Below are 25,644 nucleotides of genomic sequence, written 5' to 3'. Positions count from 1 at the left end.
TTAGAAATACCAGTAACCAATAATACCAGTTTTTAGAAATACCAGTAACCAATAATACCAGTTTTTAGAAATACCAGTAACCAATAATACCAGTTTTTAGTAATACCAGTAACCAATAATACCAGTTCTTAGAAATACCAGTAACCAATAATACCAGTTTTTAGAAATACCAGTAACTAATAAAACCAGTTTTTAGTAATACCAGTAACCAATAATACCAGTTTTTAGAAATACCAGTAACCAATAATACCAGTTTTTAGAAATACCAGTAACTAATAAAACCAGTTTTTAGAAATACCAGTAACCAATAATACCAGTTTTTAGAAATACCAGTAACTAATAATACCAGTAACTAATAAAACCAGTTCTTAGGAATACCAATAACCAATAATACCAGTAACCAATAATACTAGTAACCAATAATACTTGTAACCAACCAGTCTAGGAAGTAGGGCAGTTTTTCACGAGATCTCGTGCGTGCAAGCGTAAAAAATTTTCGGTCTACGCGTGCACGCGTGACTTATGTTGGCGTGCTTTACTTAAATCTGGCTTAAATATACAAGGCGTCAGCATTGCGCGTGCACAATTTTTTTTAAAAACCAGGCGTGCAAAACGTTAATTTCGGGCGTGCATTTTTTTTACCGAAAAAAATCTCGTGCATGCACGCTGCCCTACTTTTCAGACTGGGTAACCAATAATACCAGTAACTAATAATACTATTAGTGACTATTCAAACAATATCATTAAAATTGGTAGCCAGTTATATGAGCGAAATATGAACTGAAAGCAGAGAGGGGTCGTCGCTTTATACAAGTTTAAATTTAGTTTCCTGCACAACTTACAATTAATAAATAATCTTGGTTGAAAAGTTTAAAAATTTGGAATTTTAATTTAAACTGACCTTGAAAAAGATTTCAATATTTTGTGTAAAACTATAAGTTCTAGTTTTCGATAATACTTTAATCGATGATTATGACGTAATAGGTTGTTGTAGAGTTCCGACCCTTAAGTAGTTGTACTCGCGTTAAGGACTTGTCGGTTGCGGATATGTAACAAGTGAGATTATGACGTCATAAATATAGATTATGTAATGAATCGTATTTTTAAAGCACTTAAAAACTTATTTTATTTGTATTTAAATTTTTTGTTGCGGTAAAATTAATTTTAAGGTTAGGTTAAGGTGCGGACCTTTAGTATTATGACGTCATATATATTCTTGTTGTAATGACAATAAGTTATGTTTATTATTGGACGAGCATTGTAATATTTATACAGTTAACTAATCGTTTTATTTTAGAACAAAACTAGAATTAAGTTTAAGATGAACAGAGAACATCGACCTCCCAAAATAATTCTTTCCAAAAAAAACTCGAAAGAAGTTTTCAACGAACTTCGACAATATTGGATCTCGAAAAGTCCGAGCAGTGCAGGTGACGTCACAGTTATTTTATTGTGTATTAGTTAGGCTAGTTTGTGACGTCATATATTTTGATTTTTTGGCCTCGAAACTTCGATATTAATTAAACAAATAAACATTTATATTTAAACTAAATTAGTTATGTTGAAACGCTTTTCTTGACGCATGTCGTAATTATTACTGACGTCATATTATTGTTTGTGACGTAACAGAGAATCCTATCACAAGCGGGGGCGGAACTCCCACACTTGGAAAGCGCTCCTCGTTTGATTTTTCGGCTAACTCGGTAGGACGACATCAAGCGACCAAATATGGAGAAAGTTTGTACCACAAGAGGGCAGTAGCGAGCATCAACGTAGTGGTCAAGTCGCCAAACAAAAAGATTTCTCTCAAAAATGGAAAGTTGTGCGGAGGTAAAACTTATGATGACATCATCAATACAACAAAGCAAGTGACGTCATCAGTTCGGATAGTTTGGAAGAGTCGACAATGTTTAAAGAAGTCTTGTTGCGGCGTCGATCAGGTGCGTTGTGACGTCATTTAAACATATTTATGACGTCACTAACATGTATTTGTTTTAAGACCGCACTATCTACTCCAACTTCGTTTTGGAGTCCACCGATTGTGACGTCACCATTCCAACGCAACACTCGTCATAGGGCGACCTTGAATGACCTTTCATCGAGTAAAACCGCGTGGTCGTTTGCATCGATGCGGAACAAGAAAATGAAGGAAAGTTTCCCCAACGAGAAAGGTGAGAACGTGGCACGATTGTCATTGTGACGTCATAAGTTGACTTTTGTCTGATGGGTTAATAATTAACGATTGTTGAAATTCGTGACGAAAAACAATCGAGTTTAGTTGGAGATTTAAAAAAAAAAAAAACTGTGTAGCGCTTTCAAGCATTAATTATTATCTTAATTAGTGTTCATCTCATAGCAATAGTTAAAAGTAACATCTTATATAAAGTAACAGGGTTAATATCTTATTTCATTGTATCTTAATATTAAGTATAGCAGTCGTAGTTCTAAGCTAATTAAGTAAAGTTGAAAACTTTAAAAAAGTATTTTAATATCAAGGTAACAAGTTTAGAATTCTGTAATTTCGTGTTGTTTGTATACTGGGTGTTGTTTATTAATTTAACAAGTCCTGAGTTAATCAATATTTACTCGTAATACAACTACTACTATGAGTGAAGTTTGTGAAATATTATTCTAGCGTTTTTTCAGTTTTGTGAACGTTTTATAGTGACGTCAATCCTCATTAGTTTACTATACATTGATGACGTTATTATTGTTTAGATTTGACCAATGATGACCGAGATTTAAGTTTTATTCGAGCGAAAAAGGCTTCTTTGAGACTAGGAAACCTGAAACGCAAAATGAAGAAGAACGAAGGGGTAATCCCCGCACCTGAAATTGTTTTCCATGCAAGTCCAACAGGTTTGGTTTGATTTCTGTCATTTAAGAAGAAAATAAATATTTAGTGATTCTTGACTTATCGACTTTTTTTAGTGACTCTTGACCTATTGACCCCGGCCCGATATTTGACCCCAAGTGACCCCGGGCTAAAACGGAGGTCATGGAGTTTCTCAAAAGCTGATCAACATATCCACCAGAGGCGCCAACATCAACTCCATGTTGAGGATAACTTAGAAAAAAGGTGACGTCATCAAAAATATTTTTAATTAAATTATTTGAAAATTAAAAAAAAATGTTTAAAACAAACGAATACGTCATAACCACCCTTTAATAAACTTGCGCGAGTCATCTTCTTACAAACAAGTCCATTATCTTAACCATGTGACGTCATAGTGGTTTAAATAGTCGGAAATGACGTAATTGAATGGATGACCGGAATAAATTCTCGAATATTTAACCCAGAAAATTTTGTTTTTAATTTAATATTCGAATAAGTTTTGTTGTAGAGGTCACGAAAGGTCATTTGTTTTTGTTTAAAAACGATTCGAATGTCTGGAATAAAAACTCGATATTTGGCGGAATCTTAAAACAAATATTTTAATTTAAAAAACGTTTTTACTAAAAATAGAAAACAAACTAAAATTAGACGAAATTCAATTAATCGAATATTTCCATGTTAGAACATCATCCAACCAGACAAAATTCTAATTTTCTCCTAACTATGACGTCATAGGTGTAACGTCGAAAGTGATATTACGAGTCTGTGAAGTGGTCACACCGATTGACGCGGGCTGGGTTCAGTTAAACCCACGCAGAGCACGAATAAGTGTGAATTTAATTTAAGCTGGGTTTAAATGACTTCCGTTCTAACTCGAAGCAGTTTTAGAAAAGTTTTAAAAAAATTGTCGAAATTTTGTTTTTTGATAATTATTAAATAATAACAATTGTGAATGAATAGTAAGTCTATTATGACGTCATAATACGTTGTAAGTTGCACGTGGTTTCATCGCTGAACGTCACAATAAACACTTCACACTTGAGTGACCACTAAGTTAGTTGTACCCGATGTGACGTAATAGTAAGGAGTAGAATAGGTTGTGTTTATAAACAATTATGACGTCATAAATCATTATTGTGTTATAAGGACAAATAATTTGACCACGTGACTAGCGACATGATTTTGTTATCAGTGATATTCGTGTTTAAGCAAAGAACGATATGTCCCAGCTTATATTGAGATTATACTTAGCTTATATTGAGATTATACTTAGCTTATATTGAGTTTTATACTAAGCTTATATTGAGTTTTAAACCCAGCTTATATTGAGTTTTAAACCTAACTTTTTTTGAGTTCTAAACCCAACCTATATTGAGTTTTAAACTCAACTTATTTTAAGTTTTTAACCCAGCTTATATTGAGTTTTAAACCTAACTTATATTGAGTTTTATACTTACCTATATTGAGTTATATTTAGATTTTATTAAACTTAATTGTTTGCCAGTTCGGAAAGGTTTTATTTTAATTATGTCGACAGTTTTGTCTATATTTGGTTTGAGGTTTTATTTTATTGGATTTCTGGTTAGAGTTGGTGCCATAGAATTATTTAAAAAATATTAAATTTGTGGAAATGTAGTTTTCTCTTTACCGTTTTGTTTGTCTGTGTAAAGGTAATTTCGATTCCGTAGCACCTACGTAGGCGGGTTTATAGAATTTGTAACCATAAGTTGTCAATGAATTTATTTTATTATTGTTAATTATATCTGAAAATAAGTTTTAAAATATTGTTTATATCTTATTACTTAAGTCAACTTGAGAACTTTGGATTAATTTTGTTTGTGGTCTGAGGTTGGAATATTAATTTTTAGGGGACTAGAAAATTAAATTACTTTTTATATCGTTTAAATACGATTTTTAGTGCAACTTTTTATTAACAGCTCTTTAAGGTAAATAATAATCTGCATTCACCGTTGTAATAAAGGTTTACAAGAATATGATGACAAGATATTATTAACTTAATGTATGCAGTTTAAAATAAAAATATTTCTCGTAAATTTTGTTTAGACTTTAACTTCCTAGCAGACATTCTCATGAGATTTCAATTATTTGAATCATAATATGCCCTTGTGACGTCATTATTAGCGATTATTATATTTCGAATCGCTTTAAATTTGTTTTTTAGGTAAATAAATAATTCTACAAAATGTTTTTATAAAAAAGATTTAAAATTATTGGAATTTAGGAGACGAAAATCGATTGAAACGAATTTGATTCCAAGGAAGAAAAATATTTACAAGAAAGCGGCAAATTTTATCGAAAAGTAAGAAAAATTTAAATTTAAATTCTGTGTTGAATATTTAATCTATTTAAATGTTTATGTCGTAACAATCGACTCATTGTGTGGTGCAATATTATGACGTCAGATTAGAAATAACAATGCAATTAAATTGTTTATATTTGTCGTAATTATTTTGTTTTCATGTTTTAAAATTAAATTGTTTCGATATGACGTCACTATCATGTTATTGTTCATTGTTTACTCATTTCATGTAAAACGGGCAACTATGACGTCACAATATAACATAATTTTTTTGTGAATTTACCCTAAAAGTCAACCCGCGTGTCCTTTTTTGTCATAATTGTGACGTCATATTCACTTTTATTCAACCGTAAATGGTGAATCCAGCCTCCGTGTATTCAAATTCCTGGAATTCGTGTTTTAAATGTTGGTAAAATTTGGTTAAACTGAGAATTATTAGCAGTAGAACTTTAGTTTATTCCGCTATAAAAAGGTTTTATACTGAAGCAATTTACAGAAAGCTTTTAATAGCAGGGTACTTGGGGAACTCTAAGTTAAAATTTGGTTTAAATATGGTTAAAATGTGGTCAAAATGTGGTTTAAATATGTTGGTAAAGTTGAATTTTGATTAAACTAAGAATTATTACCAGTAGAACTTAGTGGAACTGTAGTAGATGTAAGTTTTTGCAGCAAAGTTTAAGGTTTAGAGCTTATGCCACAATAGGAGTTTATTTAAAGGCAGAATTTAAACAGTTTATGTTAAACTTAAGCCTAATTTTATTGCCACTTAATTACGTTTAAAACCGAGCGAACCGAGAATTATTAGCATTGGAAAGCAGAGCAAATATAAGAGATTGTTGTAAGAATTTTAAGAAGTTTGTAATTATGTAAAACTCATAACTTAACTCATAACTTAAGTCCCTCTTTAAGGTTTCGAGTGTTTTAAAATATTTTATTATTTTGTGTTAAGGTTTGCGCGTAGTTATATATTAATAAACATTGTGACAAAACAAGTGGTATACAAAGATTGTGACGTCATAAAGCTTACACAGAGGTTTAATTGTTGAAAGGTGATTCACAATTGTTCAGGAAAACGCGTTGTTTCCTCAAAGTTTTCAGTTTAAAGAAATTAGTTCTAGAAGGCAGATGTCAAAGATGTCGGACGAGGATCGAAGGAAGCGAACATCGTCGATTGACGTCATAGAGGCAGAAGTGACGTCACTAGGGCGAAGATTGGATAATTTCGAGCACAAAATCGAGAGAAGATTGGGAAATATTGAAACAGTTTTGTCTCAAATCCAGAACAAAGAAACTTCAAGAAAATCGTCGTCCGTCTCCTGGAAGACTTTCATCGAAGAATCGAGCGATGACGTCACGGTGTTCGAGAACGACCCGGTCTATCTCGTGTTCCACGGAATTCCGAGAGAAAAAGGAAAAAAGGACGAGGAAACAGAAAAAGTTTTGAATTTGTTCATGCGTGAAAATCTAGGGTTAAGCTGGGAGGAAATAAGATCGATGTTAATTCCAGAAATCTGGAGATCCGATGACGTCACAAAGAAAAAAAATCCGCCCATCGTTGCCAAGTTTTTACGTCACAGTGACGTAGAGTTGGTCCGGGATCGAATCTCGGTCGCGAAAATCCAGGGTTTCCAAATAACTGAGATTTCAAAGGAAGCAAACTCACCGAGCCGTGTCGCTACATTGAGGACAAACGAAGGAGGGTTGGGGTCAGTTGAATGGGAGAAATATTTAATTTTAGTTTAATATATGACGTCATAATAGTTATACTGCTAAATTATAAAAAACGGGTTGTTATTGTTTTGTTATTAAAAAATTATGTTTTATTATAAATTATTTGTGACGTCATAATTGTTTTTGTTTCAGAAACGAAATTTTACGAAGACTGTCTCCCGATCGTCGGAAATCCCCCAAAACGAGCAACGAAAATTTGGCCGACAAAGAATCAGGTAATGACGTCATCAAAAGCTTACAATCAATTTAAATTAAATTTGCTGAAACCAATACAAATCGTTCGTGACGTCATAGATATGTCCGGTGACAACCTGTCAACTGGAAGTGTGACGTCATCTCCATTCACCCGGAACTTCTTACGTAAGAGTCACCACGATTCGATTATGTCGAACGAGGAGAAAAGCGACGACAAGTAAGTGGTTGTGACGTCATAAGTAAATAATATTAACATTAACGTCACAATATCTAATTATGACAGGGAGCGAGGAAAAAGCAAGGGGTTTTCCCCACGTCGAAGTTTAAAGAAGTTGAAGACGCGGAAGCAGAGTGGAGGAACGAATACGTCGCCCATGGCAACCGAGAAAACTCACACAAGGTTCGAATAATTTGAGTTTTGAGCCAAAATTTAATTTTTTTTTTATTTCTAGACTTAAAGTAAGATTACATTAGAATATTTATCCTCAATGTGGGTGGGATTACATTTAAACCCTGTTCGTTTTTTTAATATTAATTTATCCTCGGTGTGGGTGGGTTGAACGACCCAAGCATAGAGTAACATCAGTTACTCCGACCCAGTCTGAAGTTGCCTGTGGCAGTTTGGAATATTATATATTATTATTGCCCGATATTTAAGCTACTGATTAAGCAGCAGGGGTTTATATAGATTGCAGCGCCTAACTCAATAGCGCTACAGCATGTGAGCAGTGGGGGTCAAACTCGGGACCTCATGTAGTAAGGCTAGTGGGTTTACCCGGGTTGAATTTACTAATTAAAAGATGAAATATTTCACGTACAAGTTAATTTACTTAAAATTTAACAGACCAGACGCAAATTTATTTTTACTTAAAATTTTTATTTTATGTCGGCCTTTGTTTCGTCAAAAATTTCTTATCTTCAGTAATGTGACGTCATTTTTATCAGTTTTAACCAAAAGTTTTTAGTTTTCGTATTCGCTCAACCGTATTATTAGTCATCTGAGGTCGATTATTACGTCACTATGCTGTTGTTTTTTAGAGGAGTTTAAAAGTTATTTAGTTGGTTTAGGAACAAGATTTTAGCGACGTTTAAAATTAAAATCAAATAATTGATTGGATTAATTATTAAATATTTGATTGAAGTAATTAGTTAGGTTTTAATTAGTGAAAAGTTTAATGTTTAGTTAAATTTAAATTTTTTTAATTTTTTTTAATTAAAATTTATGTAAACACTAGATTTCGAAAACGAATTTACTGGATTATGACGTCACCGTAGCTTATTATGATGTCATTTTAACCTATTATGGTTTATTGAGAAACGTTAAAATAATTTTGTTTTTCGAGTTCATTGAACCGTAAATTTAAATTTTAAAATTATTTTTACCAAATTTTTGTTGGAAATTCAGATATTTTTAAAATTTTGTAATTTATACAACTGTTCTGACGTCACGCTTAGCTTAGATGACGTCATATGTAAGCCTTGTCAAAAGATTTGAGTCATTTGTTTAAATGTTTTAACTGGTTTATGACGTAATAATGGTTTCCGTGTTTATGTTAATTCTAATATTTTTTAAAGGAGTGAATTAAAAATTAGTTTTGTTGAAAACGAAAGTTTTTAAGTTTATTGTTTGGTAATAATTCTGCAACAATTTAAGTGATTGTTATGAGACAACTGGCATTGTTGTCAACATAATCGGGATTGTTGTTTGATCGTCTAACAATGAGACGAGCTAATACCGAGTTTATGTTTCGTAAGAAAAGTTTAAGAAAAATTAGAAGAAAATCAGAGTAAGTGGTCCCGGGTTCGAATCTTGGTGATGACGATAAACTACAATATTGTAAAATTTTAAACTTTATTAATTATGACGTCACTATGTTATAGATCGTCGAGCGACGGAGTAGCAAACGGAAGTAAATGTCACGGTTGTGGTTTTGTCGTCAACCTAAATTCCGACCCTCACATCTCGGTTTCCGGTTCTCATTATCATAAGGATTGTTTCAAGTGCAAAAAGTGAGTGTTACGTCATAATTATGTGTTGTTAACATTGTTTAATTGTTGACGTCATAACCAATGTTTATCAATATAAACGGTGACTATCGCAAACCGGTAGTTGGCGCGCCAGAGTAAATTTAAAACTGAATAATTTAAAATGTTTTTAACAAATTTCTTGATACGAATTCGGGAGAAGTTAGCTCGTAGTAGTGGGTGTGACGTCACAAAGGCGATTGTTTACTAACAAACAAACGATTGTGACCTGAACAAATTTGTTTATCGTGATCAAAATGTAACAAAATAAAAAGTTTTAGTTAAATTTAGTTTTCTAGAGTTCGAGTCGTTGTAAATTTTGGGTTTATTAAAATAGATTTGTTTTGATTTATTATTTAGTTAATTAGAATATGGAGGTAATTAGTAGAAGCTTAAATATTAGAGTAATTAGTTTTAAAACTTGTTATTTTTGACAAATATTTATTGCTTTCGACAAATTGAAAATTTTGGGATTTTTTGGAATTAGTTTTTTTCCGGAAAATGTTTCCGTTTCACGTTTAATGTGTAACAATATCGAATTATGACGTCATTATCTTTATTTGTTTGATTAATGACCAAAATGGAATCTAATTTACAAGTTATTTATTGTTAAGCTTGTATGACGTCATAATTAAGTTTTAGTTTATTTAACTTTTGAAAAGAAAAACGTTAATTAGTAAATTAATTATATTCCCTAATTAGTAAGGACTAAATTGGGTGGTATATTAACTTTAATATTTTAGAATGTTTTTGTTTGAATCGTTGTGAAAATCTTAATTTCCTGTCCTCGATTAAATAAGATCGAAACGTTGTGAGAATAAAAGGTTGTTGGAAGGTCGAGATTTGCAGAAACTTTTGCAAAATTTCCTTCAGATTTTAAAATTAAAAACTTTTAATAAAACGTATTTTGCATTCACCAAAACTTTAAAAAACTTAATTTAAAGAAACAAAGATTTTTGAAATTCTATTTTTGGGCAAATCTTTAAATTTTTCGATTGTCTCAAATCACGACTTTCCCGGATGTCAAAAATGATTGACAGTTTTGTTGCTTCGCCCACTCTTTGTTTATTGATAGTGACGTCATATTCGCTATACAATATAACTTTAATATCGAAACTTTGTTAACAATTCAAAAAAAATTGTAAAGCAAATTTTAGGTTCTATTTTTTAAAACGTTGAAAAGTTAAAATTTTTAGTTTGGTCAAAATCTTGCAAGGAATGTTAAGTAACCTGATCGTTGTTACGGTTCGGTGAACCTGTCAATCAAAAGTTTAAAGTGTTAAGTTTAAGTTAGAACCAGGTTAAAATAATTATTCAGCGGTTTTTAATATATATGTTATTTATTAAGTTAGAAAAACAGTTTATTTAAAATGTTGGTTTTTTGGTAAAAAATCGTTTTTTTGTTTGACATTAATAATAAACAATTGAATTTAAAAATTCTAGATTTATTCCGAAAATAAAAAATAACATTTTTCGTCATTTTTTTGTTCGTCTCGCGAGAATTTAATGACGACCTTCTAAGCTGTAATTTGGTTCGTACCTTCTGTTTAAATTACCACCACTGTGACGTCACAAGTAAAAGATTGTTCACGTATTGATTGTTGAAAGTAACAGGCTTTTAATAAATTTAGTTTTTAAAAAGTTATTCTGTTAATTAAACGAACTAACGTGGTTTTAAAACTAATATGTAAATTGATGTCAGAGGAGGAAATTATTAAAATTATCAAAAATTATTGAAAATTATTAAAAATATGTTTTCGCTTATCCAAATATTGCTGAAAATAATTTTAATAATTTATTAAGATGTTAGAAAAATCTGATAGCAACCACGTGATTATAAATACGTTATGACGTCATAATAAATGTTGTTAATGGGAAGTTATTTTGATAGATTCGCAGAATTTTTGTGTCATCAAAAATTATTTAAATTGAGAATAGTTTTAAAGTTAGTGGAGTTAACTTTTAATTGGTAGAAGTGCCAGGGTTAGTGTAAGCTTAATGTCAGCACTGAAATTAAATTAATTATTTGATTAAAACTTAGTAATTAGTGAGGCTACCTTATTATTTTCAGTTTTAAAATTCAATGTTTTTGCGAAATTTCCCGAATTATTGATTTTCAAAATAAGAAAAATATTTTTCGTTTGCAGATACTTAATAAGATAATTAAATAATGTCGACGTCATAAAGAAAACATTGTTGATAGCTAGCTATAAATAGAAGCGAAATTGAATCTATTTTTAAAGAATTTTGAGACTGGTGATTAGTTGTTGAGGTCATATTTTAATTATTACTTTTCATGAAAAATCAGTTTTTAAATTTTTTTAAAATTAATTTTAAGTTAGTTTGTTATTTCAATGTTGCTGATTAATATGCTATCGCATTATGATCAACAAACGACATTGAAAATCATCATTATGACGTCATAGGTAATAATATTGGTGAGGTATTGGGCAATATTTTGTGTTTATATTTTGAATATTCGGAAATAAATTGGGTTAAAAATGTTGCCAGCTAAGTTCCGTTAACACAGAACGTTTGTTCGTCACAATACACGCTGTGTGACGTCATCATTGTGATAAGTGTGACATCACAACTGTTGTTAAAGTGCTAATTATGAGGTCAGAATTAAGTTTATTGTTTATAAGGACCAGTTGTAGGTTGTTTAATTGAGCAAAACATTAATTAGTTATTGATGTCGAGTTATTTTGTTAATTAATTCACCAATTAAAAGCTTAAAAGTTTAATAATATTTACCTCTAATGCCCATGGCCATATTAGCATAGGTTAACTCTTTAGAATCAACAAATCAGTTTAGCCAGCATTTAGGTCAACTTATTTCGTTTAAACGAGGTGAAAGGATTGGTTGAATATTTTGTCATCTTCGACGATTTTACGATTTGTTCAATCAAGAATTAGAAGTAGGATTATGACGTAACAATTGTTTAATCAACGCCCATTGTTTAAAACGTTTTTTATACATTCTAGTTTTTATCGAAACGATATAGGCTTGTCTAGGTAGTTATGACGTCACATACAATGAGAAGTGGTCACTTGTTTTATGACCCGTCACGTGACTCGACAGAATCCGCGGATTCAGGAATAATCGCGGATCGAGTTTTTCCGGATTGTTACGAGAATCCGTGGAGTCCGAAGTATCCGCGGAGCGTTCAATCCCGGGTTCAAACCCCGGTCAAGGTGAGGAACTTTTCGTCCGGGATCGCCTCCGGGATGGGATTGTCCGTTTATGGATCTTCTATGACGTCACGAGGGACTAATATGTCGTCACAAGGTGGAACTGTTTTTAGTAATTCGTTTGATTTCACGAAGATTCGACGAAAAGAAAATTATGACGGACCTCGGCGAAACAGTAATGACGTTACAATTCGAACGAATGGTGACGTCATGAGACGTAGTGGTGACGTCATGAGACGAAGTATGCTCGATGTTTCGGGCGACGGACACGCTTTTAAAGCCCCACAACTGAGGGGAGCGAGACATCGAAACGCAAGACCAGTTTCTATGGTAACCAGACCCGAAGCTCTCGAGTTGGCGTTGTCTGGTAACGTCACTACTTTCCATAGCAACGAACCAAAGGGAAAACCCCCGATTAACAATCAAAGTAAAAAAACTTCGAGTAATTTTGATCTTTCTAAAATACCAAGAATCGAAATCTCTTCCGATCCAGGGGAATTTCCTTCCCCTGTGGTCATGAGAGAAAAGAAGAAGAATTTAAGCGTTAATGACGTCACTGATGACGTAAAGAAATCGCGCAGAAGATCGCTTCCGAATATTTTCTCTGGAAAGGGAAATCCCCACGGATTAAGTTTGTTCAAAAATCTTTTTAACTTTGTTCGGACCGAACCAACGGACAAACATTCTGACACAAGCGGACAGAACCGACGAAAAACGGACACAAGCGGACAGAACCGACGACAATCTCTTCCGCAGCGAAGTTGGGGCCGACGAAAACCTTCTACCTCATCATCTACGTCATCAACATCAAGTTCATCGTCGTACTCAATTCGATCCCGATCTGAAAGGTAAGACTATGACGTCATATTGACCACTTGTGTTGGTGAAAAGATAATAATAGTTTATGACGTCATAATACCGGTAATAATAAGGATTGTTAGCTCCGGTTGTTAAGTTTAATGACAGGTTAAAATTAATTGGATTTTAACGATTAATTTGTTTGTTAATGAAAAGTAGAATTTTTTAAAAATTGTTTTTTGGTTTTGAACGATTGTTTTTAATTTTTATTGGGTGTGTTGTTGTGACGTGTTTGAGCTATCTTTAAGCACCGGGTTCAAGGGTAAATAAGGTGGCATTGGTGCGACTCGAACCCGAAACTTTTTGACCCGTAATCTGATGATTTAAACGAAGCTATATTACCACATAATAGCTTAAAAGTTTTGTTTAATTTTTGTCATTTAAAGATTTTTAAAAGAGAAAAAAATGTTGAACAAAATATAGAGCTTGTTGGATCCTCTAGTGGTTATAAATTTCGAACATTTAAACCATGTGTGGCGCTAGTTATCAGTACTGTAGTTCTCACGCATTGTGACGCAAAAACAAATATATATGACGTCACTATGTTTAATCACGCGGAGTCGTTAGTTTAGGAAACAGTGATTCTAAAAATTTTAAATATTTGTATGATTAATATTTTAAGAAATAAGGAACGTTGTTTGTAGAAAGTTTTAATTACTAATTAGTTTAAGTTGAGAGAGTTTATTAGGAAAATGTTTAAACTTTAAAGTCTCCATTTATTCGAAATTCTTAAATCGTTAAAAGTTGAATTCCGGTTTTTAACAAACTTTCGAGAATTTTATAATGTTAACTTATTTGTGACGTCATAGTTGCTCCCTTGTGACATAACACAGGTCTGGTTTTAATTTTACGCTTGATTAGTTTAACCAATAAGAAATACGATATCTAAGCTTAAATTGTGACGTCATAATATGTTTTAACGTCGAGTAAATTTATTACAAACGTTGTTCTAGAATTATGAACAAACGCGACAGGAAATTTCAATAAATATTTCGAGAGCGTTATTGTCGCTTCCTTATGACGTCATAATCATCAAGGATATTAAAATAAAGGAAATCTAGAATTATGTCTTTGAACTTTCGTTTTAGTTTTAAAGTTTTTCGTCGTTCTAGAACAAAGTTGTCGCGGCTGTCATTTCTGTCACGTCATAATTGAAACAATTGAAAGTGAAAGGTTAAGCTGAGTTCAAATTTAACAAAATATTGAAAGGTGAAACCAGTTTATCAAAATGTTTATGTCACAAGAGAATAGTTATGACGTCACAATAGCGACCTAATTGAGCTAGGAAGTGCTTAATGTTTACTCGTGAAAGCAATTTAGGTCGCTACATGTTAAGGGAGTGTTCAATAACTTCAAGCTAAGGGGGTTATAATTTGCAAGGGTGGTTGGTATTGTGGGGGCGTAGATGAAGGGGGTAAATCTTGTATTAATTAAAATATTTGTTAAAATTGGGTTAAGATAATGTTAGAAGAAATTAAGGTTAATTATTTCAGTGTTGTTGGGTAAACTGTTAATATTCTTATTTTTATATTAATCATAATTTTTTATTAATGTCTTTTTAATATAAACAATTGTGAATCAGATGTGGTTTCGATTCAGCTAAATAACCACAAAATATTGAATGGAGCATCGAAACCCTTTCACGAAATAGTCGACTGTTTTACCGTTCAATTTGTCCCCTTAATGTTTGTTTAATAGTTAAAGGGTTGAGCCAAACAAACCTACGCCAAATTTCAATGAATTTGTTTATTATCACGCGGATTGAAACGTCGACAAATTGTTCTCATTTCACGAAATTTGTTTATTTTTCTTGTTCAGGAAAATGCCTGAAATTAAATGGTTAGATAATTTTAAATCGCCCACAAATCGCCAACGAAAATATCAGCGGTAAGTCACGTGGTTATGACGTCACTATAGAAAAACAAACGCACTCTTGTTTATGTTTGTGACGTCACTATATTTTAACAATTAACGTTTATGTTACAGATGTGACGGACAGCTAACGCTCAAGACAGCTCGGTAAGTTTATTTTCTTAATTTTGTGCTGGCAACTTCTGTGACGTCAGAAAGGATAATAATCGTGACCGGGTGATTTATTTCTCGCCAGGTTCCAGTTTTCATTAACAATTGTTAGGTGCAGAGCATTGTTTATCGATCTGTGACAAATATTGTATCAGCAGAATACGCGGATATCGATGTTTTCTTAAATACATCGCTTGTTTGTTAATTGTGACGTAAGAATTAAGAACAGTCAGCATAGTGTCAGGAAGCTGTTGCTTGTCTTTGTTTTAAATTTAAACGCGAGGTAAATTAGAAAATTTATGAACTTAATTGTTTACGAAACAATGGACTTTATTGTTAGACAACTTCTACGTTATGTAATGCCGTCATAATAAGATTTCGCGTTTATGTTCTAGCATCGATAATATGGATAAATTTTATGATTTTTTCTGGGTTCGTCGATTGTCGTTACGTCATAGCTCGGGTGGTTCCCCGAAACGAAGAATTCGTAAAGATTTTCACGGTTCGATGCCTTCGTTGAGTTACACGAGAATCGAGCACTCAAACGGGGATTCCCCGGCTGTGATATTGAAACCTGGAAACTTGAAACGAAATCCGACTTTCAGTTTTCATCGGACCAACAACAGGTATTTACCATCTTAAACAAATGTCCATGACTTCATTTTTGGTTACTTATTACGTCACATCGGTTGTTACTGACGTCACGTTTGGTTACATATGACGTCATTTTTGGTTAGTTAAGTCGTCACGTTTGGTTACATATGACGTCATTTTTGATTATATATGACCTAATGTGCAGTTGTGTATTCTGTTAGATTTTAGCTTTAGCATGATTTAATTTTAAATATTTAACTAAATTAAAACAGCGCCACCACGTGAAAGGTCAAAAGGTTCGACCGCCAGATGTTTGAAACTCTTTAAAATCGTTAAAACTTGCGACACTTCCGTAACCTTGCTGAAAATGTCGCAAAATTTCACGAAAACAAATCAGGAAACCGCAGATTGTTGAAAATAATGATTATGACGTCACAAAGTGTGGTTGTTGTGACAAATTCGATCGCTTAATTGGCGCAATTTGCAACAAACTCAGATTATTGGATTATGACGTCACAATCATAACCAAAATTGATTGTTTCGGGCGCGGTAGTTGTCGGAAGACAAACTTTGTCCGATCTCGGTTTATTATCACGTGACCTCTGTGATGTCATAGAGGTGCGAGGTCGCAGCAGGAAGTTGGTTATTTTTCACATTTGTTGCGAGTTGATCGATGGAAAAGTTTCAACAGTTTTGTTCAACTTTCAATTAAAAACTTTTCAGAAGTCGGAGCTAATTTTAAAAGGAAAGAGTTTTTCACATAAGTAAAAATAATTCAGGTTGATTTGGAGGTTCTAGTGGATCATTTCAAGCTTTAAAGATAAGGCTAGATACAGTATTGAATATGATCAATAATATCAATGTTAGACTGCTGATAGTTGTGTTTATTTTGAGCCATATTTTCTTTCATAAAACTCTTGCGCATTGAGGCATTGTTGGGTTTTTGCAAAAAGTTTTATTTAGAAACTGATTGTTTAACATTTTGTGACAACTTTGCAGTTTTAGACAAAAGTTTTAATCAAGAAGGGTGTGTTAAATAAACTTAAAATCTCAGTTAAAGTAACTTATTTATTTGCAGACTCAGATTACACAGTTAACTCGTGAATCTATATTCGAGTCGTTGTTCGAGTTATCACCAAAAGATAAAATATTTTCAGAAGTTCAATCAAGCAAATAATCTAAACAAGGAGAAAACTAAAAGTTCAAATTTTCTCCCATCCTCGCCCCAGGGCTTTTAAAAATATTTCAACTTCTCGCATAACAACATCGATCGCTGTTTAATGAAGTTTACGCTTTATGTGACGTCATAATATTTATTTGTCATGAACAATGGGTATTGATTTAGGTTTTATTAGTTCCAAGAAATTCGATGCAAAAGTTGAGTTAGGTTCTAGAACGGGTTTTAGTTTATTACGTCATAATGATACAACAAGCGACCTATAATTAGTTTTTAATTGTTTTTGTTTATGCGATTATGAGGTCACGATATCAATAATTAAGCGACTTTATGGATTGGATGTATTATGACGACACAACAACCTCATTGTATTTTAGAACGTTGTGGAAGTTGTAGGTTAAATATGAATCGAAATTACGACGTAAATATGAATCGACATTCGCTTTATGACGTCAGTGATGACGAAGATGATGACGTCACGTATCTACCAGCGATTACATGCAGGTAAGAGGTTAAGGGGCATTCTGATTGTGACGTATGATTTGTATGTGTGACGTAACAACAGTGTGAATGTGATTGAGGTTGAAATTGTTGGAAAGGATTTTGGAATTTGTAATAAGTTTAAAATTACAGTTGATTTGTTTTTGTTTTGGACAATTATAATTCTTGTGGCCGTTAGTGGGCGTTAGATGTCAGCTTTTGGGCGTGATCACGTGACCAAAAATTATATTTTTTTTTAAATATTATGAAGTTAGTTAGCTTCGAAGTTAGAGTAGTTTCGAGTTAAAAATATCGATTATTTTGTGACGTCACAAAACAACTTGTTCTCGTCGATGTTAAATATTAACTTCGTGTAGACATTATGACGTCACAGAGCTAGTATTTTAGCGCGTAGACTAATAACACACGCGTTATTATTTTTATTGAATATTAATACACAAAAGAGCGGATGAATATATTGTTAGCGCGCAAGAATATTTATTTAAGGAGAATTTTTGAAAATTATTTTCGTCTCGCCTCGAGGCTTTTGGTCAAATTTTGATAATTTTGAGTTTATTTATGAAGGTTACATTCTGTAGCCAATCATAAAGGCTTAACAAAGTACAAAGTGTGACGTCATAATAGTGTATTACGATCAATAAGAGTTCTATTGTTACGAATAATAAAGGGACAAAGGAATTTAATTTTTAAATGTGCGAAAAGGTTGAGAATTTACTCAAATTTGTTTAATATTTTGAGTTGAAAAATTAAATTAAAATTTTACGACGCTTAAGTGATCTGAGTCATTTTTATTCCAGTTTTGTTGAGTTTGATCAAATCACGATTCTAGAGTTTTTTAGAAAACTTTCTTATTTGGAAATTTATAAATTTTCAACCCAGGTTAACTGTTATGACGTATTAGTCACGTGGTTCAAAAAACGAAAGTTTTAAAACGAAATTTAAATATAGAGAAAATTATTTAATTAAAATATTTTTGTGAAAGTAAATTCCGATTACGTTGTTGTCCACAGTTTATTATGACATCATAAATGACGCACGTGCGCAAACCTGTCATAAAAGGTGAATTGTTTTATTATCTGAGTTAAAGATTTAAAAACCATTTTTGTGAAATTTAGAATCGCGAACAGACTTTTAATTAACAATTGAGCTTTGTGGGTGTTTGTGACGTCATAAACATAGTTGCAGGTTATTCGATAGTAGAGATTTCATTACAATCGCTGCTTCTTATTCTATTGTGACGTCACAAGACTCAGGAAGGTGTCGCGTTGCTGGAATCTTTAACTTCCGACGCTGTGTGGGCCGCGGATTAATATTTCAATTACTCCGCGGTCATAGTTTGTTATTGTGACGTAACAGTAGAGAATAGTTGTCTGTGTTGTTAGTCGATGTAGGTTCAGATAAATTGTAGAAGGTTGTGTTAATTAGATTAATTAAAAGTTGTTTTAATTAAAATTTTAAAAGTTGTTTTAATTAGAATGAAAAGTGTCTGAGTGATTGAGATAATATTTAAAGGGAATGCCCCCTAACCGATCCTAATTTCAGGCCCGAGGGCGAGGACCCAACGAAGCCGGTTTCAGTGCTCTGGCCTTCCGCGGAATTGCGCAAAGTCGCCCGATCTATAAAGCACCAACAAGTGTGCAGTTTATCAGATTGTGACAACTTGGTTTTATCCTATAATAATCATGACTCTGTACGGAGGATAAAGTCGTTGGAACCACCTCAGAGACCCACTAGCCCCACCTTGCGGAGGTTGCGGACCCGTCGTTCCGCTGTGTCGGCAGGTGGCACTATAGACACGTTATCAGAAACGGGACTTTTCCAAAACGAGGATAATACAGAATTTGATATTCACGGGATGCCTGTCAAGAAAAATACGTTCAAGATAACGGCCAGGTTCATTGGCTCACTGCAAAAACATTCAACCAATAAAATTAAAGCTGAGAAGGCGGCTGCTGCCGCTGTCATGGCAACATTCTTAACAGATCCATACAGGTATATTTATCCGCGTAAAATGTATTCTTCCGCACAAGTCAGGTTTTTATGCTTTAACCGATAGGTGATGCACGAGAGCATCAAAACAGTGTTGCCAGCACAAATCTATTTTATTTAAATATTTTGTTTTAAATTAAATGTTGATTGTCACCTTAACAATGGTTGATTGTTACAGCAAAGACTCGGATGGAGGAATAATGTGCGATCCATGTTCTCAGGAAGACAAAGGGACGCCCACTGACGTCACAAAGGTAAGGGTTTTCCCCCAAATTGGGTGATTTACTAAAAATAATATAGCTTTTAGAAGATTTAGCTTAATTGTTTATTGATTGACGTAACAATGCATGCTTGTTATAACTTTTAACGAATCGTTGAAGTTTTAATTGTTGATTAACCGCATGTGACGAGAGAGCCTTTTTCACTTTGTTTCTCTCTCCTATCTAGGCCGACGATCTGTTTGCGATGCTTGAGAAAATGCAGGTAAGACTCTTGGTGATTATTTAGGTGGCTTAGTAAGAGAAAAGCGCGTTTATTGACTGTATTTGTTAGACCATAATCTACTATTATTAGCTTATATGACGTCATAAGTAATGTTTAACAAATGAGAAAGGTAAAACAATATTCAAGAAGTTTTAGGTCATCAGTTAAATACTCGGTAAGCTTTGTGACGTAGCTTGCTAACCTTTGTAGCTGTATTAAGCTTTTGTGACGTAGCTGTATTAAGCTTTGTGACGTAGCTGTTTTAAGATTTGTGACGTAGCTGTGTTTTAAGTTAAGTTCTGTTTTTTTCGCAAGAAAAATCAGTTTTTCTTTATTTTTTATTTTTGTAACTTAGGGGACACGCATGGATGAACAACGTTGTTCGTTCCACATCACTGCTCCCCCATACAACAATGGACAGGTAACTTCCGTTCTGTGACGTCACAGGCAATTATTTTACGCACGTGTTTTTGTTTTCTAATTTTATTGATTTTTGTTTTCAGTAATTTGTCGATTTAACGATTTTTAAATAAAATCCAATGTTTGCTTTTAATTATTTATAACCCGCATTATTCTCTCTGTATGACGTCATAATAATTTTAGGCCGACGTCGCATTGTACCCATCGATCAATGACGTACTACGTCGTGGCGCCCCCTACGCCCAGGTGATCCCACCCCCGCATGGGGGATACTGGGCCCAAGGGTTCCATGCTGAATCCCCCAATCTTGGGACAGAAGAGGGAAAGTTGACCTCTACTGTGACCCCTATTAATTGTCGCCTGCAACGCGATGAGGTCACGGCTTCGTATCGAGAAAACTTCATCGGAAAGGTAACAATTAATAAATGTGACCTCATAATAGTTGTGTTGACTATAATGCTCATTTAAAAGTTGGTTTCGAAAACTTTGACAAAAATGTTTCCGACAATGTTTTAGGAACACATCAACCTTTACGCCTTCGATGAAACCGAGACAATTGGGTCATTGTTGATGTCAGTCAAGTACGAGAGTTCAGAGGTTAAGGGGTCCCTAGGTCAACACCGGGTGATCCTCCGATGTCGTCATGCATCTTGGACGAGGTGTTTCCCCATTACCCCAGATTGCGGGGGTCCTGTACAATGGGCCAAGTCCCTGTGTGAAGATATCACCATTGACAGGTTTGTGATGTCATAAATGATTATGTTTTAATTAACAATTTGTGATGTCATAAGTCTGTTATGCTGCTATAGTGTTCTGCCTAGAAGCCCACACAAATAATAGATTATGACATCATAGATTAATATTGTAAACAATGAGTTAATGTTTTTATGAGTAATTTCAATTCATTTCTCTGGTTTTTTATTTATCCACTGCAAACAATCAGCTTTAATGTTTATAATAAGTGACTTGTTGTACTTTAAATTTGCATTTTTTTAAAAGACCTAATTAATAGTGTTATAACTTGGATTCTAAATTGAATAAATATTTTATTTTTATTGTGTTCTGAAGGTTTTAAAACTAAAATAAACAATTAAAATTTGGGTCCATTGTTATTACTATCATATATCTAAGTCAGCTTAAATTATAAACTTAATTCTCCCATTTCATGTAAAAATGTTTTAGATTTTACCCGGTCACCAACCCCACCATTTGGCAAACCATTCTTCAGTTTGATGAGCACAGTTTAAGTTATAATTACAAGTTTGGGGTTTTATATCAGCAACCTAAACAAACTAGAGAGGAGGAGGTGTTTGGAAATTGTGACGAGTCACCAGCTTTTAAGGAATTCCTCGAGTTTTTGGGCGACAAAGTTCATCTAAAGGTGGGATTTTAATCAAATATGAATTTTGTTTTTTCTGGTAGTAGTTAAGTTATTAATTAAACATCTTTTTTATATATTTTTTTTGTTATGTATTTCTAAGTAATTTTTTGTATTGTTTATTTTATTTTATAAATCTTTTCTTAAAATTTAAAATTTTTAAAAATATTATTATAATATCATTTATTATGACATCATACTAACAAAATTATGACATCACAGGGCTTTGGAGGGTTCCGTGGAGGACTAGATGTGAACCATGGTCACACGGGGGAGCACTCTGTCCACAGTCGGTTCCACAACAAAGAGGTTATGTTCCATGTGTCCACTTACCTTCCATATATGGAAAAGGAACGGCAACAGGTTGGGATTTATTGTTTGTAAATGTTTAGCTAAAAAGTTAAATCCAGTTTCTTGGTGTTAAGAATTTTGGTTTCTACTAGCTGGTAGCCATTGGTTGTCATAAAATTTCAATTCTCAACTAATATTTGCCACAAGTGGCAGTTTTTTTTATAAGGCCTTTAAATATACATATCTTCTTAAACCTAGCTATTAGGTCTTAGCCTAGTTTTTCTGGTAAAAGTTAAATATATTTAAACTTTCTACAGCTCCAGCGCAAACGTCATATTGGCAACGACATTGTTGCCCTGGTGTTCCAAGATGGTTCAACCCCCTTTGTTCCAAACATGATCACCTCACAATTTCTTCATGCTTACATTGTTATTCAAGCCCTTGACCCTTGCACTGAGGACTGTAGATACAAGGTAAAAAAATAAGAAGCTAGAAATGTTCAGATCTTAATTAAACTTTCATCTTGATAAAATCATTAAAACACCAATTAAGTAAATTTTACAAAAACCTCTACCTTTAAAATCGTTTATAAAATTGTTTACCTTAAATTCTGCCACCAGGTGTCAGTAACATGCAGGGAAGATGTTCCGGACTTTGAACCTCTTCTTCCGGAGCCAGCGATCTTCAAGAAGGACGAGATGTTCAGGGATTGGCTTTACTGCAAGTTGATGAACGCTGAATGGGCTTGCTACAAATCTGAGCAGTTTGCCAAACTTCAATACAGAACAAGGTTAAAAGTGAAAATCTATTTTTAAAAACAAGTTTTTATGTTTATAAATATTCAAATTTAATCTCAGTGTTTTTTAATTTATTTTATTTTTATTCACTTTATCCTCAATAGATCAATGTTGTTGGACCAAATGTACGACGACATTCAGAAAGGTTCGGAAATGATGCTGGGATCATTACAACCACTAGGAGGCGATAATATCAGCACAAGTTCTGCCTCATCAGATACAATCAAGGAAGGAGGATTCTTCGAAACTTTTAAGGTAATTAGTTTATCCTCTTTTAGATGTTTACTACATATGGGATGTCTGGCAACAATGTGTAGGTAGAGCATTTGGCTTCACTTTATGAGGTCCTGGGTTCAATCATTACTGCCATTATGCTATAGTGTCTTTCAGTAAGGCGCTATAAATGGAATAAACTAGCAATTGTAATCAATAATATCCCAAACTGTCAAATTCAACAGTTTGAGACTGGGTCAGGATAGATGAGTGTCCACATTAGGATTTAATAATTTTTAAAAGTTTCTGATTTTTAAATTTGCCTGAAACAAACCTGAAGTTAATTTTTCTTTGTCATTACCTTTGCTACACTAATAGCTTAAGTTATTCATAAAATAAAGGTTTTTTTGAAAAGATTTCGATTTTTGTTTAGAAATTGAAGCGAAATCAAAAGGAGGATCGCACTGGGGGAAGCCCCTCACTAAGTTCCAGCAGAAATAACTCGAAATCAAGTTTGGTGAGTTTCATAATATTAAAGTCAAAATAAAGCACGTTTCAACATAATTTTATACGCTTTTTCTTCCTTAAATAGATCATGTTTCTTTTTATTAAAAAGTTTATGTTTTTAGACCCAAGAAATAAAAAAGAAAGGTTCTGAAACCCACTTTGATGGAAATGGTTTTAAAACGTAAGAATATTTACAAACTTGAAGTTTAAAATATAATTTTACTTATACTCAACAATAACTTAGTTTGGCACTTTTTTAAATTTTACCCACACATAATTTCCATAGCAACCTGGTAGTAAACCAGCATAGCAACGATAGTGGGATGGCATCAGAATTGACCAATCAGGGAAGTACGTCATCATTGACTGATTCTCCATTAAAAACTCGACACTTGAGGTCCTCGTCACCGTGCCAAAGTTGTGGAAGTTACACAAGTCTTGATTCAGATACAGGATTGGTGAGTTAAAGTTTTGTTTAAATTTTAAAGCAAAAATGTTGTTTAAAAAACTTTATATAGGTAAGAAGATTTAAAATTAAACATAAATATTTTTTTTGTATTTATTTTTATCCTCGATGTGGGAAGGTCGAATGCGCGACTTAAACATAGAGTAACATAAGTTACTCCAACCCAGTCTCGAGTTGCCTGTGGCAGTTTGAGATATTATAGATTATAATTGCCCGATAATTATGCTGCTGATGAAGTGCTGGCTCAGCAGGAGTTCATACTGTTTATAGCGCCTTACTCAAGGGCGCTCCAGCATGAGATCAGTGGGGATTGAACCCACGACCCCATGTGTGGTGTAGCAAGTGTTTTTACCACTACACCACGCTGCCGGTTTTTATTCTTAGAAATTTTTAGAAACAGAATTTGAGGCAAAGTTTTACCCTGGAAATAAAATTTAATTTTAGTTTAAGTTTTTAGGCTCCTAACTATAATTGAAAAATTAAATTTAAGTAAAAAACACTGAATCAAAAATTTTATTATTTACAGGAGAGCATCGCTTCATCATCAAGAACTGACTCGTGGCCACGAACCAAACAAGTTGTCACCAAGTCAAACAGTGCTACCATGGCAACCAATGGAGCAAACGTCATCAGCGCGAAGGAGTTTGATGAACTAAAAAATGAACTCGATAAATTAAAGTTGGAGAAAAAAGAATTCACGGGAAACCAACAAGAAATTAACGTGAGTTGTTTTGGGAGTAAAAAAAGTTTTAAAATATTAATATTTCGATAATCTTTTTTTAAGGGCCTAAAGAAAATAAAACAGTTCTAAAAAAGACTTTGAGCTCTTATGAGCTTTTGACCCTTTTAGTACTTATGTCATTTTTATGACATCAGAATGGCAGCGTGGTGTGGTAGTCTTGGCTTTACTACCTGAGGGTCCTAAATTTGATTCTCACTGCTCTCATGCCTTTGAGTAAGGCGCTATAAACGATATAAAAATTTGCTATACCAGCACTTAATCAGCAGATTAATTATGGGGCAATTATAATCTATAATATCCCAAACTGACAAAGTTAAATTAAGACTGGGTCAGAGTAACAAATGTTACTCTATGTTTGGGTTGAGCATTCGACCTTCCCACATCGAGGATAAATAAATCTACAAAACATTAATAAAAAATATTTAATGACAGAATTTAAGAAGTGAAGTTCGAAGATTAAAAGAAGTCACGAAAAGAGGAAGTGACATCAACCAAAACCCGGCTCTTGTTAGAAAGCTAGGTGGCGCTGTAACCACTACAGAAGAGCACCTAGTTTGATGACGTCATAATCAGTATGAGGTTACTCAACCGTGTTGTTCTAAGTTCAAGGGAAGATGACATTATTATGACATCACGCAGAGGAGAGAGACTTTAAAGCGAAAACTTAACTTATTATTTTTGTTTCAAAATATTTTTCTCAATTATTCCATTAGAAGTTGTTCTAATTTTGCACCTTTATTTTTATTTGCGATTATTTTCAATCAATGTGTTTTATTTTTATGTCAAACCATAACTTGAAAGATTTTTTAAAGTTTTTTTGCTTAAATTTATATTGTGTCGTCAATAATAAAATCTAAAATTAATTAAATCTCAAATCACTGTTTTTGCCCTTGAACCCAGTGTTTAA

The 25,644-nt window shown here is 33.2% G+C and overlaps 1 protein-coding gene and 1 long non-coding RNA gene across 6 annotated transcripts; both read left to right on the top strand.

The window, feature by feature from the left end:
* Positions 1-1,301: 1,301 nt before the first annotated feature.
* Positions 1,302-25,605, top strand: LOC145750506 (uncharacterized). 4 transcript variants are annotated; one of them, XM_082566558.1, is made up of 26 exons: positions 1,302-1,430; positions 1,630-1,940; positions 2,000-2,171; positions 2,719-2,859; positions 2,932-3,079; positions 5,079-5,156; positions 7,020-7,102; positions 7,182-7,299; positions 7,366-7,482; positions 8,964-9,092; positions 15,144-15,176; positions 19,619-19,694; positions 19,888-19,923; positions 20,279-20,344; positions 20,527-20,754; positions 20,860-21,080; positions 21,526-21,724; positions 21,944-22,084; positions 22,330-22,485; positions 22,633-22,802; positions 22,914-23,064; positions 23,456-23,539; positions 23,652-23,710; positions 23,816-23,987; positions 24,522-24,716; positions 25,170-25,605. In XM_082566558.1, the coding sequence occupies exons 1-26, from the start codon at positions 1,322-1,324 to the stop codon at positions 25,293-25,295; spliced, it is 3,519 nt and encodes a 1,172-aa protein (XP_082422684.1). In that variant the 5' UTR covers positions 1,302-1,321; the 3' UTR covers positions 25,296-25,605. The 4 variants fall into 4 exon arrangements, with proteins under 4 accessions (XP_082422684.1, XP_082422685.1, XP_082422686.1 ...); XM_082566559.1 differs by lacking the exons at positions 1,302-1,430; positions 1,630-1,940; positions 2,000-2,171; ... (1 more) ...; positions 2,932-3,079; positions 5,079-5,156 and adding an exon at positions 5,232-6,862; XM_082566560.1 differs by lacking the exons at positions 1,302-1,430; positions 1,630-1,940; positions 2,000-2,171; ... (5 more) ...; positions 7,366-7,482; positions 8,964-9,092 and adding an exon at positions 12,024-13,147.
* Positions 15,183-19,093, top strand: LOC145750507 (uncharacterized). Of its 2 annotated transcripts, XR_014283681.1 has the most exons (3): positions 15,183-15,805; positions 17,328-17,454; positions 18,994-19,090. It is a non-coding gene; the product is annotated as an uncharacterized LOC145750507 (long non-coding RNA). The 2 variants fall into 2 exon arrangements; XR_014283680.1 differs by having other exon boundaries at positions 17,328-19,093.
* Positions 25,606-25,644: the final 39 nt, after the last annotated feature.

This window comes from Corella eumyota, chromosome 4 (assembly GCF_963082875.1).
Source record: "Corella eumyota chromosome 4, kaCorEumy4.1, whole genome shotgun sequence".
Taxonomy (NCBI): domain Eukaryota; kingdom Metazoa; phylum Chordata; class Ascidiacea; order Phlebobranchia; family Corellidae; genus Corella; species Corella eumyota.
The sequence above is the reverse complement of the archived record's forward strand: the minus strand, read 5'-3'. Positions and strand labels throughout refer to the sequence as shown.

What these genes read in the sequence shown, in the direction of transcription:
- LOC145750506 (XM_082566558.1), top strand. Translation starts at nt 1,322, where the DNA reads ATGAACAGAGAACATCGACCTCCCAAAATAATTCTTTCCAAAAAAAAC. An exon ending in GAAGATATCACCATTGACAG is followed by an intron (nt 21,081 to 21,525) that starts GTTTGTGATGTC and finishes AAAATGTTTTAG; the next exon opens with ATTTTACCCGGTCACCAACC. An exon ending in GAAACCAACAAGAAATTAAC is followed by an intron (nt 24,717 to 25,169) that starts GTGAGTTGTTTT and finishes ATTTAATGACAG; the next exon opens with AATTTAAGAAGTGAAGTTCG.